This window comes from Melospiza georgiana, chromosome 2 (assembly GCF_028018845.1).
Source record: "Melospiza georgiana isolate bMelGeo1 chromosome 2, bMelGeo1.pri, whole genome shotgun sequence".
Lineage (NCBI taxonomy): Eukaryota > Metazoa > Chordata > Aves > Passeriformes > Passerellidae > Melospiza > Melospiza georgiana.
In genome coordinates this window covers 16,626,965-16,643,269 of record NC_080431.1, presented here as the reverse complement: position 1 = coordinate 16,643,269, position 16,305 = coordinate 16,626,965, and the positions used below count along the sequence as shown (strand labels likewise).

Genomic DNA, 16,305 nt, shown 5'->3' with positions numbered 1-16,305 from the left:
ACTGTTCTGAAAACACTTTCCAAAGTCACACTGTGATCTTTCTGAGCAGACTGACAGTTACTCAGCCTAGATCTGATGAAAACCCATTTTTCCAAGTAATAAGAACTTCTGCTTTTGGATTCTGACTAAGCAACATTTTAAGCCCATACCTGAAGCTAAGCCCATCTTTAAGGGCTTCAGTGGGCTGCAGTTTTGGTACTGTATTGGTCTGTAAGGGGGCTGAACAACCACTGGCATCTCAGATTACCTATTTGGGATTGTACAGAATGAAACCAAAGGAAGATGGTGGCAAATGAAACTGAAACAGGAAGTACATCTGACAGAGGCTTACAAGGGGTAGGAAAGCCATTAATTGAAGAGACAACTTTCCTTGGTTCAGTCAGCTATGGCAGTTAACAGGCTCCAAAGAACTTTACACATTAAAAACTGTCAAAGGAGGGAAATCTGGGCTGAATAAGAAGCACGAGCTGCTCAGCTCATGGTGAATGAGTGACACAGAAAGGAGAGAAGGTTGCAGATGGAACTGTCCACCTACTGAGCCCTGAAAGGGGATGTTAGCTGCATAAAACAAAATCAAGTCTAACCTGCAAGGAAAAGATAGTAAGATAGTTTTTAGGCACCTCTGCCTTGCTATATACCTTTCTTTTGTTCTGAAAAACCCTGCTTTTGAATCACTTTTGGTGACTTGAGCAATTTGTGAACTACTGCCTAACCTACTGGGCAGATGCTGCACAGGGTATCCCCTGGGCTGGGGAGCCTGCAGGGACCTGGGGGAGCCAGGCCTGCCCTCCTGCACCACCCCGCTCTTAGAGAAGAGCAGAGATGCAAACTCACACCTGGGAAGTGCTGCTGGGTCTCTCTCACAGGAGAGTCAGAGCTTTAGAGGCAGTAAATAAAGCTGGATGCATTTTGCTCAGAAGAGATGTTGCCAATATGGTAAATAACCAGAGGGATGTGGCTGTGGGAGCTCCCCAAGCTCCAAAAAACGTACAGTTCATAGCACTCCTAACAACCCAGAAAGAGCACTGGAATATGAGTCACTGCAGGCTGGGCTCCTGGGTGAAGCTCATGAACCTCTGTGGGTTTGCTCTAAAGAAAGAGTAAGTAAAGGACTGATTTTCCTTTGACCAGTGAGAAAGAAAAAGTGCAGTTGACTCCAGGTGATAAAACAGGCCAGTGCAGAACATTAACTTTGAAAGGCTTAGCATACTGTGGATTTTTTCTTTTTTTTTTTTTTTTTTGTTTTGTTTAGTTTAGTTTGGGTTTTTTTGGGCTGGTGGGGAGGGGAGTGTTCCTGAAAACTACGGAGCTATGGAGGCTGTGAGTGAGAAGCCCCAAATTAATTTTTTTTTTCCTTTCAGACCAAGGATGTAAAGCAGGTCCAAAGTAAATTTTGACAAAACAATGAAAAAAGCAAATGCTCCAAAGTTGTGTTACAGGAAAATAAAAGAAGCTTAAAGAAAATGAGATCTATTGAATTTGAATACCTGCTTCTCACCCATGCAACTATTAACCATGGAAATAAGAAATGTAGAAATTGTATCTGGAGAGAACATAGTCTTCTCAAAGAACTACAGTGCAACAGTTGTCAACATCAGTGCTGTAAATGACGATTTCGGAAAAAAAATCACAGAAAAATAGTTGAAAATCGCATTCTAAATACCATTCAATCTCCTGTGGGAAGCATAGAGAGCTAATATACATATCCTTTGTGAGCAGAAAATGTAACATATTCAAGTCTTCTGATAACTCAGTGTAGGAAGATGTTCTAAGGAGGTTAAAAAGATACAATATGAATCAAAAGCTTCTGACAGCACCCCTATCTCTTCATGCAATATTCATCCCCCAGTGCCTCACTGTGCTTTTTAAAAGGTCTAACATTCATTGGCACCTTCTTGCTATTTCTAACCTAGGTTACAATCCAACATAATGGAACTTGCTGACATAATTCTTCTGTTTGGTTAATTTACTAGAGAACATAATTTTAATATACTTACTGGTCTTCCTCGCTGTCCTCTTGGACCTGTAGGTCCTTGAATACCCAGCGTACCCGGAGGTCCCTTTAAATAAAAAAATCCACCAATTATCAATAAATGTTGTTCTGATATTAGTTACTGTTGACACTTTATCACATCCACTGTAATGCTACTTACTGGAAAACCAATGATCCCTGAATCCCCAGGCTCTCCCTAAAAAAAAAAAAACAAAACAAAAACAAAGAAGTAAAAAAAATCCAATAAATAAAAATCCAATAAATTCTATATACAAAGTTGAATAAAATATTTTTATCCATTAATAATATTTTTCTCATTTAAACAACTAATTATACCATGCAGTGATACTCAAACCCTTCCATACAGATGCATCTCATAGAGATGTTGAGATAGCTGAATGTGGGCCACACAGATTTCATACTCTATAGATAAATGCATGCAATAAAGTAGCAGGGTATGAAGTTGGCTAATGAAGTTAGGGATCCAAATTACAAGGCTGAACTATACAACAGACCACATAGAATTTTTTTGTTGAAAAATGCTATCTCACCAGTGGCTTAATTAGGGCTATAACCTTAGCTGAAATGTCCAAGCTCATTTTTGTGAGTTGCATGGGAATTACTGAATCATTTTGATTCTCTTCTGAGTCACTAAAAGCATTTGGAACATACTGTTTTCAGTGACCACATATTTTAACTTCAGTACATGCTGAAATGTTTTTGGAAATTAGATCCAAAAATGTTCTAGCCCAAAGACCTTTCAACACACATAAATAATGTGTTATTCAGGCCAAACACCTTCAATCATTTTGAGTAGCATCTTAACTGCCTAGTTAATTTGGGTTTAGTTAACAGAATAATTTGTGGAACCAAATACTTTCTGAAATGAATACAGGTGTCAGTATCCATCCTTGGCCACAATATAGTTGAGCATTTCTTAAACATTACTTAATCACTCCTGATTACTAACAGTGCAGATCTGAAGACTTTCTAAAAGGAAAAGAAGTTTCCATTAAAAATACAAGCAACTTACAAATACGTCAAGAGAAATACCTATTTTGGCACTTACTGCTGGCACAAAATACACACAAACAATGTCAGCAGATCCCTTCTAGCTCAGTTGCAGCTTCTCAATCAGCCACGATTTATACTCTACATATGTAATCCCTTATCTCCTTCTTATACCTTCAAATTATGCAAGGTTTTATATATATATATATGAGAAAAAGCTTCAAGTGATTACAAAACAAGCTTTAAGGATTAGACACAGTAAAAGCAGCCATTGGAACACTTGGGGTTTACTAAATAACTAAGTAAAATATTGAAGGACATTTTACCCTAAGTCAATCAAACACTTGCATGACAATTTTACAAGAAACATGCTAATAGTAACCAGAATCATTCAATGGACAAACCAATGGCAAAGAAAGGGTTTTGCCATGCATGATACAAAGGTAGTCATGAATAAAGAGGGAAATACTTGACCTATATCATCTACAGTGCCTCTGCAATTCACCTATGGGATGACACTCGTTGGAAATAACCGAGTTCAGATTTTTTCCCTTGGAAATCATATAAACCTTGCTGCAACCAGAGAAAGCAGAAGCTGCCTTTCAAAGTCTACACAAAATCAAAGTGGGCCTCTTGGGCTGTGCCCATCAGAGTATAAGAAAAATTTACTCTCCATCACGTGTGTGAAAAACTGCACTGGGCAAGAGTAACTGGGGGAGTTCAGGACGTACCCTGTGTCGGCTGATGATCTCCGGCGACACTATGTACGGCTCCCCCTTCTGGCCCTTGGGCCCCTGGACTCCCTGCAGGTGACCAAAAAAAACAAAACACAACGCGAGCTCACACACCATCTCTGCTAATATGTAAACAGATAAGGGTGAAATGAAAAATATTTGTTGGTGTTTTCGTAAGTGTACATAAACATATTGCAGTTTAGAGGTAGAGACTGTGCCTAGCTTTGGAAATTTTTGGTTTAGAAAAGAAGTATAAACCCTCACAGCATATAAAAGAATTAATTTCTAAATTTTGGGGAGAAACCCCCCATTACCAGGGAGTGGTATTATGGAGCAGCACCTCCTAGGTAGAACTGATGCTGCACTTCCAAGGGCTGACATGCGCCCATGTAAATCCAGGAGCCCCACTGCTCACATCAGCATGATCCTGTGTATCTCACCATGAAAAGCCAATACTATGGCCATGGAGCAGGGAAGAAAAGGATACTTTCATCTGAAATTTTGAGTTTAATATTATCTAACTGCTGTTGATTAAAGCTGTACAGGTTTTCCTACAGCAGTCTCTCTGCCAGACCTGTGTGACAGGTACAGCTCTGAGCAGACCTTGTGGCCTGGCTGCAATGCAGTGACTGCACACAGTGCTGTGTGTCCATGCTGAGTCTGCACCAATGCTCTGCTGGGCCAAAACACATTCCCTTTGTTAAGAGATGTCCCATTAACCCAAGCCACGTGTGAATGAAAGTCACTCCAGCAATGCTCTTAGCTTCAGATACTCACTTACTGCCAGCTACTTACAATGCTACCAGGGAAACCAGAGAATCCAGGGATTCCCGCGTCACCAGGGTCACCTGCTGTCCCATTACAGCCATCATGACCTGGTTTCCCCCTTGGTCCTGGCTGGCCTGGATGACCCTGTTGAGGAAAAAAAAAAAAAGTGTTTATCTATCCATCTGTTTCTAGTTTTCCTTTTCCTGTAGTCATGAAGTATTTAGACATTCTCACATTAAGCCCAAGGCTTGGATCCATGGGAAACTAGGATTTTCAAAGACAGAAACAGACAGTGCATTTTTTTAATATAGCTGCAGCTTGAACCAGATGCCCCAGACAGCATGAAAAAACGAGTAGTGAAGGACCTCTCAGAAAGGGTAAGAAAGCTATGTTCAATGCAGGCTCTGTTATGCAGAGCACTAAGCCAGATGAGGCTGCTGTGCGGGGATCCACCAAGAACTGGGATTGGTAAGCATTTCAGTGCTTCACACTGGAAGAGTGGGAAGAAATGTTCCTCACTGAGTTTGAACAGCTTCCAAGCCAGGAAAAAAGTCAAAGATGCTGTTGGAGCTAGACTGAGTGTCATGATGAGGCTGTGAATATGGAAGAAAACAGCAGGGCTCAAAGGTAGCAAGCTGGGGGCACTCCAAGACCTTGACACAGAGCCTCTGAAAAGTTACTCCTGTCTCAAACTGTATTTTCATTGCTGTTCCTACATTCACCTTAACTGCTGTTGCTTCTGGTTTGCACTGAGGCTGATGAGAAGCAAATCTTCCCTTGAGCAGCTCTTTGTTCCAGCAGGCTCAGTCACAAAACTCCAGAAACTAACATGAAACATTTCTCCCTTCTCCTTTATCTATAGCAAGGGTTTTCTCTTTGCTTTTGCTCCATTGCTTAGAAAAAATACAAGAACATCCATGTCCTTACTGAGCTCCACCAAATACTGCACTCCCATCCCAGAAGAGACTCAGTCTTGGCACCATTCTCTCTTGGCTCCCAGCCCCACATCTTAGCACTGTGCCATTGTGGTTTGTTCAGGTGTCTATCTACCTGCCTTCCCATGGCCAGTGAAAAAATTGGTTGGAAAATATAAGGATGCCTGAAGGGCAAGGCAGCTTGAAGAGAGTACACAATGAAAATGCAGGTTCAAGTTCTGTCTGAAGGTATTTATCCCTCACAATGCAATGCGCAGAGGTCAGGGAGGCAGGGCTGAAAAAGAAAACATGGCCAGGTAAGAGAAGCAGCTATAGCAACACTGGGCTTCACAGGGGAGCAATTCACTCTGCTTCCCAGGACGTGTCAGTGCTTAGAAAAAAACTCAGCATGATGCAGTGTGATGAACAAGATCCTTGGCTCAGGAGTGTTAATAGAAATGGCAAATATGGTCTTTTTTCTTCCTTAAAGAGTAAGAAAGAGGGACACAAGGAAGATTGTGAGAGAGAAATCCCTGAAACTTCATAGGAAGCTCTTCTGGAAACAAAAGAGGGTGAAAGTAGAGTGGATGTGGATGCGTGGGCTGCAAAGCAGGGCCCCAGTGTCAGGGAGAACTACAAAGGAAACCCAAGCCTGGGAACTCTGTCCAGGGATTCCAGTGACTCAAATTTCTTTGTTATTTTATGACACAAGATGTAAAGAAGTGTAGGCTGGGAAAATACTGTGCTGTGAACTTTACCCGGTTTTCCTCTTTGAGTGTTTCAGTTTCATAGACCTGGTCCATTTGCTCAAAGTTTTACACTGTTTAGTGCTCAGTAGGATTTTAAAGACAATCTCAAGCATGCCATATGAGCTATAAAGCAAATTAACCATAGTTAGTATTCTTAATATCACTGGTTGTTATACCAGCTTTGCAAATCAGAAATAATTAAGAATTATCAACTTGTGTCCTTCGTTCACAAGCTTAAGAGTTGTGAAGCACTTCAGTCTTTCCTACAAAAGAACACACTTAGCTGGGTAACCTCCAGAGACACAGGAAATTTCTATCCTTTTCTGCCACTTTAATAAGGGGATTTCTCCATAGGACAAAGCAAATGGACCTTAATTATCTGAGGAATGAGAGGGAGCACAGATTCTGCTCTTTTGTTGTGTATCTTCAGTTCCACTCACTTCAGCAAATGTCCTTAGCTGAAAAGTGTGTACGTGGCTGATGCAGAATTTAACCCAGACATTTTAATTAAAGTACAAAGGCTTTAAGCTAGCCTGCAATATTTGCATTTGGTGATTTCTTAGAGATGAAGTAACCCGCTACTTACAGGAATGCCATCTGCCCCGGGGAATCCAGTGACTCCTCTTTGTCCCTAGAGTGAAACAGCACAATTAAAATGATGTTCTGCTAGCATTTTGCTTATTAGCTAAAACATTTGATATTCAAAAATTACCACTTCTCCTTTGGGTCCAGTTATTCCTGGGTATCCTCTTTCACCTTTGTGACCTTTGGGACCTTGCACTCCTGGGATCCCCATCAATCCTGGTGGTCCAGTGAATCCCTGTGATCCAAGGAGTCCTGGCTGGCCCTGATAAAAACAATAAAACAGCATTGACATAGGAACAGTTGTGATGCATGAAGCTGGACAGGTTATCAGTCCTGCAACAAAGTCAATCTCTCAAAGAAAAAATAAACACAGAATTTCTGTCCATCACAGTAGGCCAGGCTCTTTGATAAAAGTCATCTGAAACACCACACAGAGAAACTCCAGCAGCAGTGACTATATTGCACATATGGTCAGAAAATTAACATATGGATACTAGCATTCAAATTCAATATTCACTACTTCAGCATTCATGGCCATTGTATGAAAAAACTGTTTTCTTTGGAATGAGGTTTCTCAAGAGTGATTCTCCTACAACATAACATATGACACTCCAAACAAGTAGAATATGACTAACTGTGAAATTTGCTTATTGGTCATATTTATTGTAAGTGGAGTCTGATATTTAATGGCAGGAATTTCTGCCTCTTTAGTGACAATATTTCTATTCAGCAGTGGAGCCTGAAAATGATGGGACATGCATGGATCCACAGAGGTTGAAGAGTTGCACGCAGGGCTCCTTGGTCATTCTCCCTTCCAGCGCTGGTTTGGCTCTTCACGCCACTTCAAGCATTGTTTAAAAATAATCCCCACTGGCTGCCAAGATCACAAGGCTCAAAAGGGGAAAAAACAATTTTGAAATGACACAATGGAGGTTTAAGTAATGGATTGTGACAGTATGTCTGAGATCTGTGAACTGAAGTATTTGAATATTGTTCCAGACGTAGCATCACCAAAGGCACACATGTTTTGCATGTACTCACTTCTCTAATGACATTAATAGTACATTGCTGCAATCTTTTCTGGAGAAATATGTTTTAAATGGGGCAAAGCACCATTTACCAAGACATTCAAATTAAGTCAAATCCAATGAAAGTTGTTTTTAAAATGCAATTAGATTTTTTTCACAGACCAGGCGGGAACAGCACTAGTATCTCACAAAGGAGAAGAACTACAGCAAACCATGAACAAACACATATATATTCATACCACAAAGCTGATTAAAAAATACTATCTTCTTTTAGTAGAAAATACTTACAGTCTTGCCCATGCCTTCAAAGAAAGAGCTGGAAGGTGAATGCAATTCCTGTTCAAGAGTTCAACTTCATTTAATGTCATTGAGGTGGAAAGAGGGCAATGTGGGGACTTGAATAAAAGAAACCTGAAGATAGCTTAATTTCTTTGGATTGGGAAGTTGCACCAAAGACACTGAACAATGCCTTACTGATATTAGTAAAAATTTATTTTAGTCTCATAGGCCCATTTGTGATGCACTTTAAAAATTTCATAGTCAACAACTATCTAAAATAAACATTTATCTCTGCTATAGTTGTTTTCATACCACACACCCCGAACCACCGCTATGACTGAAGCACAGCTTACTTGTAGCTTCAAAAACAAATCAATTTTCCACACTGCTTCCATGCACAATGGTTGTCACAACACTTAGGGTAGGTTTTATACTTTAAATCTTATTGTATCACATCATATGAGTCCATATTGAAAATCTGACACAGCCAAACAAAGTACAGAACTGAGAGCAAGCCTTCAATTTTGGAGGAAGACTAGGAATGAGCCAATATGTACAGTATGATCCACACTTGCACAGTATGGATCTTTTGCTCTACTGATAGGACTGATTTGACAAGACTGATGGTTTAGGAGCAGTGACAAAGACAACATGAATTTAAGTGTTTGACCTGTCAGTGTGAAAGAGAATTCCCTCTGCTTACAACCAAACCTGACTTTATACAGCATCCCTATTTTTAAACCAAGCCTGCTCATGTGGATTATTAGGTGCCAAGAGGCCAATGTCTTCTCAGATTAACAAACTGAGAAGAAACAAAGATTACATGAATACATCTAAAACATAAAAGAACTCATGTTGGCAGGAGGCATACGCATCTGAACAAGCAGCTGCTTATTTCCTTATGCCAGGCACCACTGGCTGGTACAAATGCATCTACCTCCACCAGCAGCAGTTTTTAGTTTTAAGAATCTTTAAAATTTATTCTGTGGAGGTACAGATCCCAAAAGACATATTTTTTGAGTTGCCTGACTCAAATGGAAATCCAGTGCTGATTAAAAGCACTAGAGTAATGACTTAAATCTGAACCAGAATTTTTCATTGTGAGTAGCAAGATCAGGAAAAAGAAAATCTTTCTTATACCACTTTTTCTCCACTTTTCTTATCTACTATGGCTCAAAATTTATGTATATAGTAATTCATAAAATACTTATGAGCATTCCCCATGAAACTGCCTTTTTAGGGAAATAAACATTTCATTCATCAAAAAATGGAGTTAGTGAACCTTTTTTTTGTTTGGATTCTTTTGGTAGAAAAGTATAAATTCTCATGCAAATATCAATCAAAAATATTTCAATTTTACTATAAAGCCTTTAAACATTATTCAATGCTTAAGGTAGTTTGTTCCTCATGCACTCAAATCTGAAAGGAACCTTTAAAAAGGTTCAAAAAGGATGGAAACATATTCATTACATCTGCAAAGAACACCAAAAAATGATTAACATTCATTTGTAGAGATTTGAATTGGCTCCAGTTGCATTTAATTTCTAGAAATAAATGTTCAGTTGCTTCTGCAAAGAAAGGAATACATGGATTCTGAGCACTAAAAATGCCACCTTATTTTTGGAGTACCTGAAAGCCAGAATAAATAATCTAAATTCCAAAAACCACTCATCCTCCTGAGATAAGTAAACTGTCTCTTTGGTGCCCCTATACCCTCCTTTAGAGGGCAGCTGTCTGGAGGTAGAACACATGTAAAACTTTTCATTGCAGTTTCTGATAAAAGGCTGGTTATGTTCAGGATTTTCAAATCTGTGCCTGGCTTTCTATAGGGACCAGGCAGAGCTGTGCAGTTCAAAGGTGGTATTTCATGGAATGGAATGGTTACCTCTCTAACTTCTGCATCAAATACCATTCTCCTGCTTCCAGTCCCATTTTCCTTATGGTGTGGAGGAAGAAATAAACAAGGAATAGAAAACAAGGAAGAGGATTGTGCATCAGCACCCCTTCTCCATGCCTTCCTGGTAGTTATCTGGTCATCTGTTTGTTGAGGAATATGGGTTATTTAATATGAGGAGAAGAGAATAGATCCTCATGGGATTAGTTTAACACAAGGCTAGAGTCAGAGCTAGGGAAATACTTAATATCATGACAATGTTTGTGTAATTCCTCAGCCAATTAGTACCTTGGGTTGTTAACTGAATTAACTTTGTTAACCTTCATTAACTCAGACATGTCAGCTTTAACTCTGCTTTCTTTATCTTCAATCTTTTGTTGGACAAGTATGTCCCCTTTTCATTAGCAAGTGACCTAGGAACATTCTCTCTTTGGCAAAGGTCACTAAGGAGATTTAAGCAAAGACAATCACTTTGAAAGGTTCAGTCAAACAAAGCATGACTCAATTCTTAGCCCCAAATACCCCGGTGTGACACATGCCATGCATGGCACTACTCTGTCTGTGCTCCTGGAGGGTCAGAATTTCTAGAGAATTCTCCAAAGCTGTAAATTGTGCTTGACTTAAAATTTCCAGGTCTAAAAAAAAAAAAAAAAAAAAGAAAAGAGAAAGAAAAGAAAAAGAAGCAAGCCTAGGGGAAAACATCATCCATGTCATAGTTCAGAAAACTCATTAAGTTCTTCCTCTTGAACATGCAGTGCCCTTCCCATTTCACTAGGGTAAACTGGACCTCTTCCCTAGTCCAGAGCATGGCACTGTTACCCCGTGTCACCCACCAGGGGACTTACAGGCCAGTGCTCAGAGGCTCACTGAAGTGTGTGAATGCCATGGCCAGTGCCTCTGAGACAGTGCATGAAAAGAAAAGGAAAAAGTAGGCTGATGGAGTATGTTGAAGATTAACAATAAGTTTTTTCATTGCGTTTATACTTCCACCACCCCTTAGTTGAATTACAAAGCTCCCAGTGTCAGGTTATATACCTAAATAGGCAGACTCTGCTTTGCTCTTCCTGCAACTGCAGCTGACTGGAAGAGGTCTCACAAAATTCTTGTGGCCAGCCTAAATATTGTGCAAAAACTATTTACAGTGAGGAACAAAGGTTGGAAATTAGAAAGCCTGAAGGAAATCTCCCCAGAAAATATTTGCCATGTCATATATACATTGTCACTTGTCCAGTGACATGCATGAAAGAAAATGCTGCCAAGGTTGTGATTGAATTCAATACCACATTTTGAAATTAAGTACCAGTGGATGTAAGAAGATCCTGATGAGACTTTTAAATTTGTATTCAATGTTCATGTTTTGCAGCTTGAACTTTAATTTCCAGTTCTTTTACCATCAGTCAGATGAAAGAGATGTCATGTTGCAATAATTTCTTCCTTCTAATTTACTGTTAAATTTACAGTGTGGAAACAAAATTGACAGAGGAGGGTGTGCTAATTTTGAAAGCAACCAAATGTTTGATGTGCTATAAAAAGAGAGATGCAATAAATGACAGTACCTGGTCCAAAGGTTTTAAAACACAATAATCATGAATTGCTGAGAAATCCACCTACGAGGGTGGAGATACAAAGATAGGAGAAAACTGTTGATTTGCAATGAAAAGGAGGCAGAATCAAGAGTTTCTACAGAGCTTCCCAGCCACTGAGCACATTTCTCCATGTTTCATTACAGATAACTATTTTGCAATTGCTGCTGGTACATGGAATGTGATGATGCAGTATTCCCCACATGGAAACGAGCCTTGTAGACCATCATTTCCTTTAACAGTGGACAAAAAGAAAGGAGGTTAATTCCCTGACATTTTGAAAAGGTCACTGGTGAAAGGACAAGTTCATTTCCTGCGGGAAGGGTCATCTGACCATGACAGACAAGCTGGAGCTGGGATTTTTTTTGTAAGAGCTCTTAGTTTGGAATGGTCCCTGTACGGACAGATGGGGAAAGGACGTGACAGCAAGGACCTCAGTGCACTCCTACTCAGTGAGACCAGCAAGTGGAACAGACAGCAACTCAACAGGGAATAAAATAATTTATAAGGAAAATGAGCAACTTTTGAGCTGATTAAAAGTGCTAACCCAGGGAAAGACAACTCTCCAGGCATACAAGAAAAAAAACAGAGAAGTTTTTAAATGTAATGCTGGCAAAATATGGAAAATTGGGTGTAAATACAGGGAATTTGTGATTCTTTCAGATGGTTTCAATGGATGTACTGCACTAAAGCAATCAGTGACCCCAAAAAATAAATGCATTACCTTAGTTCTCTCACTATCCCCACAAATATAAATGACAAGGAAGAACGTCAAGAACCTGCTGTGGCACACACAGTCAGACTAGGATGGGCATCTCAACTGACATTTCTGCTGGAGCATAAATCCAGGAGGTTATCTAGGAGTTTATGGATTAAATGTACTAGAGGGGAATATGTAGGGGACGGGTTTGGGGTTCAGCTCCATGAAGTGCACACTTTGTCAGAAATACTCCACCACTTTGGGCTGAGAGGCAGAGAAAAGCAGACCACACGGAGCACCTGCTGCCATGGCAGGGACTCGGCAGCTGCCTCTGGTGTCACTGGGCTGCCCAGTACAGACAGACCTCCAGAGATCTTCAGACACTGATGAGTACAACACCTACCATGACACAGAAGAAAATGGAACATTTATGTACCTTCAAACATTATGTTGTGCATTGATGATTTAGTTTGAATGGTTCCATCCACCTCGGCAACTCAAGAGTTTTGTTTAAGCAAGAGCTTTGTTTAAGCTTTTGTAATTCCACCTATGAAGAATAGATCAAACCAACCACAAAAGGGTATGAAATACAAATACACAGGGCAAAACACAAACAATGCTAGCCACTGGTGAAAAAAATCATCTGGGAGAAAAAAATCCTGAAGTTTGTGCAGGCTTGGTTGTTAACCATATTAGCATGTTACTTTATTTCTGTGTCTTCAGGACTGTGTAAATGACTACTTCCTAAAAGCCAGGTGCCTTGCAGCAGTTTGCAGTGAGCATTCAGAAGCTCCTCACTAGATGGCACCAGCCATTGCTGCTGCACGCAGCCCCCAGCACTGCAGGTGCAGGATTCCAGACCACGGTACAACCTTCAGGAAATCTGATAAGGAGTTCAGATGGGGTCAAACTGTCCTTGAGCGAGGTCTGAGGCAACAAAAGCAGAAGGTTTCTGCCAAAATGTCTGTAGGTGAGACAGCTGGGGAAGTGCAAATAAAATGGGATTGAATGCATCATGCAACTGAGCACCATGGCTGCCTGAAGTGAAGGTGTTCTGCCACTCAATCTATATTTTATTATGTAGTAGGCACACTTGGCCTTCTAAGAGAAATGAGAAAATCTTATTACCTAACTTCTTCATTGTATTGCTAAATTTACATTTACTGTCGGAGGCTTGAAAATTCTCAAATTTATCTTCTGAATCTGTATTTTCAGTGTAGGGCTGGCTATAACTTCTGCCATCACACTGATACTAAAATGGGAGTCTTATTCTGATATTTTGGATATTTGGTAACAACATGGTAATCAGTGTACCATGGCACCAGGAGGAGATGGGACTTCTGTTGTCTTACTAGAATATTGATAAGCAAATCAAACAAACTTTTCTCTTGTGAATTAAGCTGCATGATATTAAATCCTTAAACACAGAGTACCACTGAAAGAGTTGGCACACTTTAACAAAAAGGTACATAACTAATGGTTACTTCTAAAAAGTTTTTCTTCTGTTTTGCTACTTTAGAGGAGGTTATTTAGCTGAGTTTCACATTCCAGCTCTTATTCTCAGAAAAGACTTTCCTTCTCATTTGTTAACAAGCTTTTTTATTTATAACAAAAGTAAACAAAAAAATTGTAACATTCATTAAAAATAACTAAAAAATGAAGCTAGTTCAGCCTAGTGGCATGGTAACAATCTGCTGTTCTTTTAACTTCATTGTCTGGACATAGGACATTTTCTCTCAGGACAGTGGTGACCAAATGACATTAACATTAATTCCAGAACAGTGATTCAGCTTGCAGAAGAGTGGATTTTTTTTTTCATTAAGGAAGGAATACACATTAAATCTTCATAAAAAAAGAACTATGAAAGCATTCCCTTTACCAGAAGCCACATCCCTTTTCTGTACTCAGTAATGAAATAATTTTGTACTGTTTTCTGTTCCCACGGCTTGATCTAATTTGTGATCTTCCAGAAAGCTGCTATGTCACCCAAGAAGATAAAACATGTGCAAAAGTAAATATATGCTGGAATGTAGGTCAAGAACTCAAAAGAACCAGTTAATAGTTTCTTCATGTCACAAAATACACAGGAGTGAATGTCAGAAATGCTTTCTGTCCTGTGCAGTGCTTCTGTAGTAAGAACAATACTGGGACCACAGCAATGATCACTCAAAGAAAAGCATAAGAAAGGGCAAGTCTAGACAAAACCACACGAGGATTTCCATACTAAATCTTCAAAAGATCATTGCATAGAGGAAAGAAGAAGAGGATGGTGGACAAGATGTGGGAAAAAAGCATTGGGCAGAGGCAAAGAGTGCTTTTGTTTGCAGACTGAGTAAGGGGATATCTCTGAAAGTACAAAGCAGAATCTCTGCTGAACTATGGCTAAACAGACAAACTAGGAAATTTAGCATCAGAATCAAGACCTACATTAGCAAATGTATCTCTCTAGTAAGCATGCTCTACTGAATTATGTGAGAAGACTTGGAATGATTTGAAAGGCACTGAATTTTTTAAGTACTGTATTTATAGAACAGATGTAGATATTTATCTACCTGCAGTGTAGTCATCCAAAGATCCCATCAGGTGCAGGTGATATCCCATGGTATGATATCCTAATACAGATATTTACACTAAGTCAAACAAATGCATCTGAACGTAGCCATTTTTCCTAAGTGTCTATAAAAGGAGCCCAGGTTTCTAGCTTAAAAGCTGACCTCACATCATTGCTTTCTAAACTGTGCTAGAAGGCAATACTCCCAAAGATAAGTCCTGAAACAGTGGGTTTAGCAGTTAGAATTGAGATTGAAATAAAAATCGTGCTGTATGAAAAGGAAGCTGATATAAATGCAATATATTTACTTAACCTGAAAGATAATAAATGGCAGAAATGCTGCTCCTGGTAGTACAACACAGTAGGACTTTCTTGGAAGTTAGAAATATTTCAGCATTAAAGAGAAAGCAGATGATAATGGTGTGTGCTCAAAAGCGTATGCATTTATTCATGTTAGCCTGAGAGTGGAAGTGCAGTTAACAGAGCTACTCACTTTATGTTGGTAAACTGAGACTACCAAGCTAAGACAACTATAAAATCAGAAAAAAAACCCTAATTCAGTGATGGGTAAAATCTGTCCCTTTGACTACCAGCTAAATTCTCTTTTTGAGACAGAGGTAACTGAAGTTAAATTTGGATGTCGCCCTGATTTTTTTAAGATTTTCTAAGCCTTCTGATGTTTACATTCTTGTAACAAACTTTCTCACACACTTTTTGTAAATAACTTATTGTTTTGCATTCTTTTATGGAAGAAGAGAAATTTGATGGACTGTTGGTTTGTCCAGTGTCATTGGAGAAGTGGCACTGTCACCCTCCAATCCACGGTCACTTTTGGAAATGTATAAATGTTAGAGTCAGAAATTAAAAAACACTCTTTCACCATGAAAGAGCAGCGCGTCAGTGTTGTGTTATTTTGTGTCCTATAGTGACATTTCAAGATGTCAACTTTGAATGAACTTGAATGAACTTGAATGAGCTAATGATGTTTTACAGAACACTAAAATGACATTGATTTATACTTGTCAAATGTTCATTACTATGTAATTAATTGGGGAAGGTTAGTTCGATAGCCAACAAAAAATTCACCAGAGAGGAAAATCACCTTGCCAAATATGCTCTTATAACCAGACAATTATCACACTGATGGGTGTGGACAAGGAGCAGGAGGAAGCAGGGAACTCCCAGTTACTCTGTGACATCTGCTGTATCATGCTCATGTAAAGGAGCAGACTTTTTAGTTTTTAGTATATTGAGTATATAATATGAGTATATTTATAGAACAAAATTCTGTTCATTTAACATGGGTTTTTACAGGATCAAAAAAGCCAAAATATTTCCAGGGCATCATAGAATGCAGTGAAATCTTCCTACTCTGCTAGTATCTGGATCAAACTTTTTTTTTTAAAGTTCTTTTCATTCATTCTATTCATTTTATTGCCATAAAAATATTAAGATCAGCTGCTTTCTGAGACTTTTAAAAAGCATACCTCACACATATTGCCAAAAACTTGGATAA

The 16,305-nt window shown here is 39.2% G+C and overlaps 1 protein-coding gene across 1 annotated transcript in view; it reads right to left on the bottom strand.

Annotated features, from left to right (window-relative positions):
• COL4A2 (collagen type IV alpha 2 chain) overlaps nt 1–16,305 on the bottom strand; it is a 143,362-nt gene that overhangs the window by 44,996 nt on the left and 82,061 nt on the right. Inside the window, exons 5-10 of the mRNA XM_058018759.1 lie at nt 6,882–7,016; nt 6,756–6,800; nt 4,534–4,650; nt 3,736–3,807; nt 2,154–2,189; nt 1,998–2,060 (exon numbers count right to left, since the gene is read on the bottom strand). Coding sequence (XP_057874742.1) covers nt 1,998–2,060; nt 2,154–2,189; nt 3,736–3,807; nt 4,534–4,650; nt 6,756–6,800; nt 6,882–7,016 — 468 coding nt within the window. The remainder of the gene's footprint in view (nt 1–1,997; nt 2,061–2,153; nt 2,190–3,735; nt 3,808–4,533; nt 4,651–6,755; nt 6,801–6,881; nt 7,017–16,305) is intronic.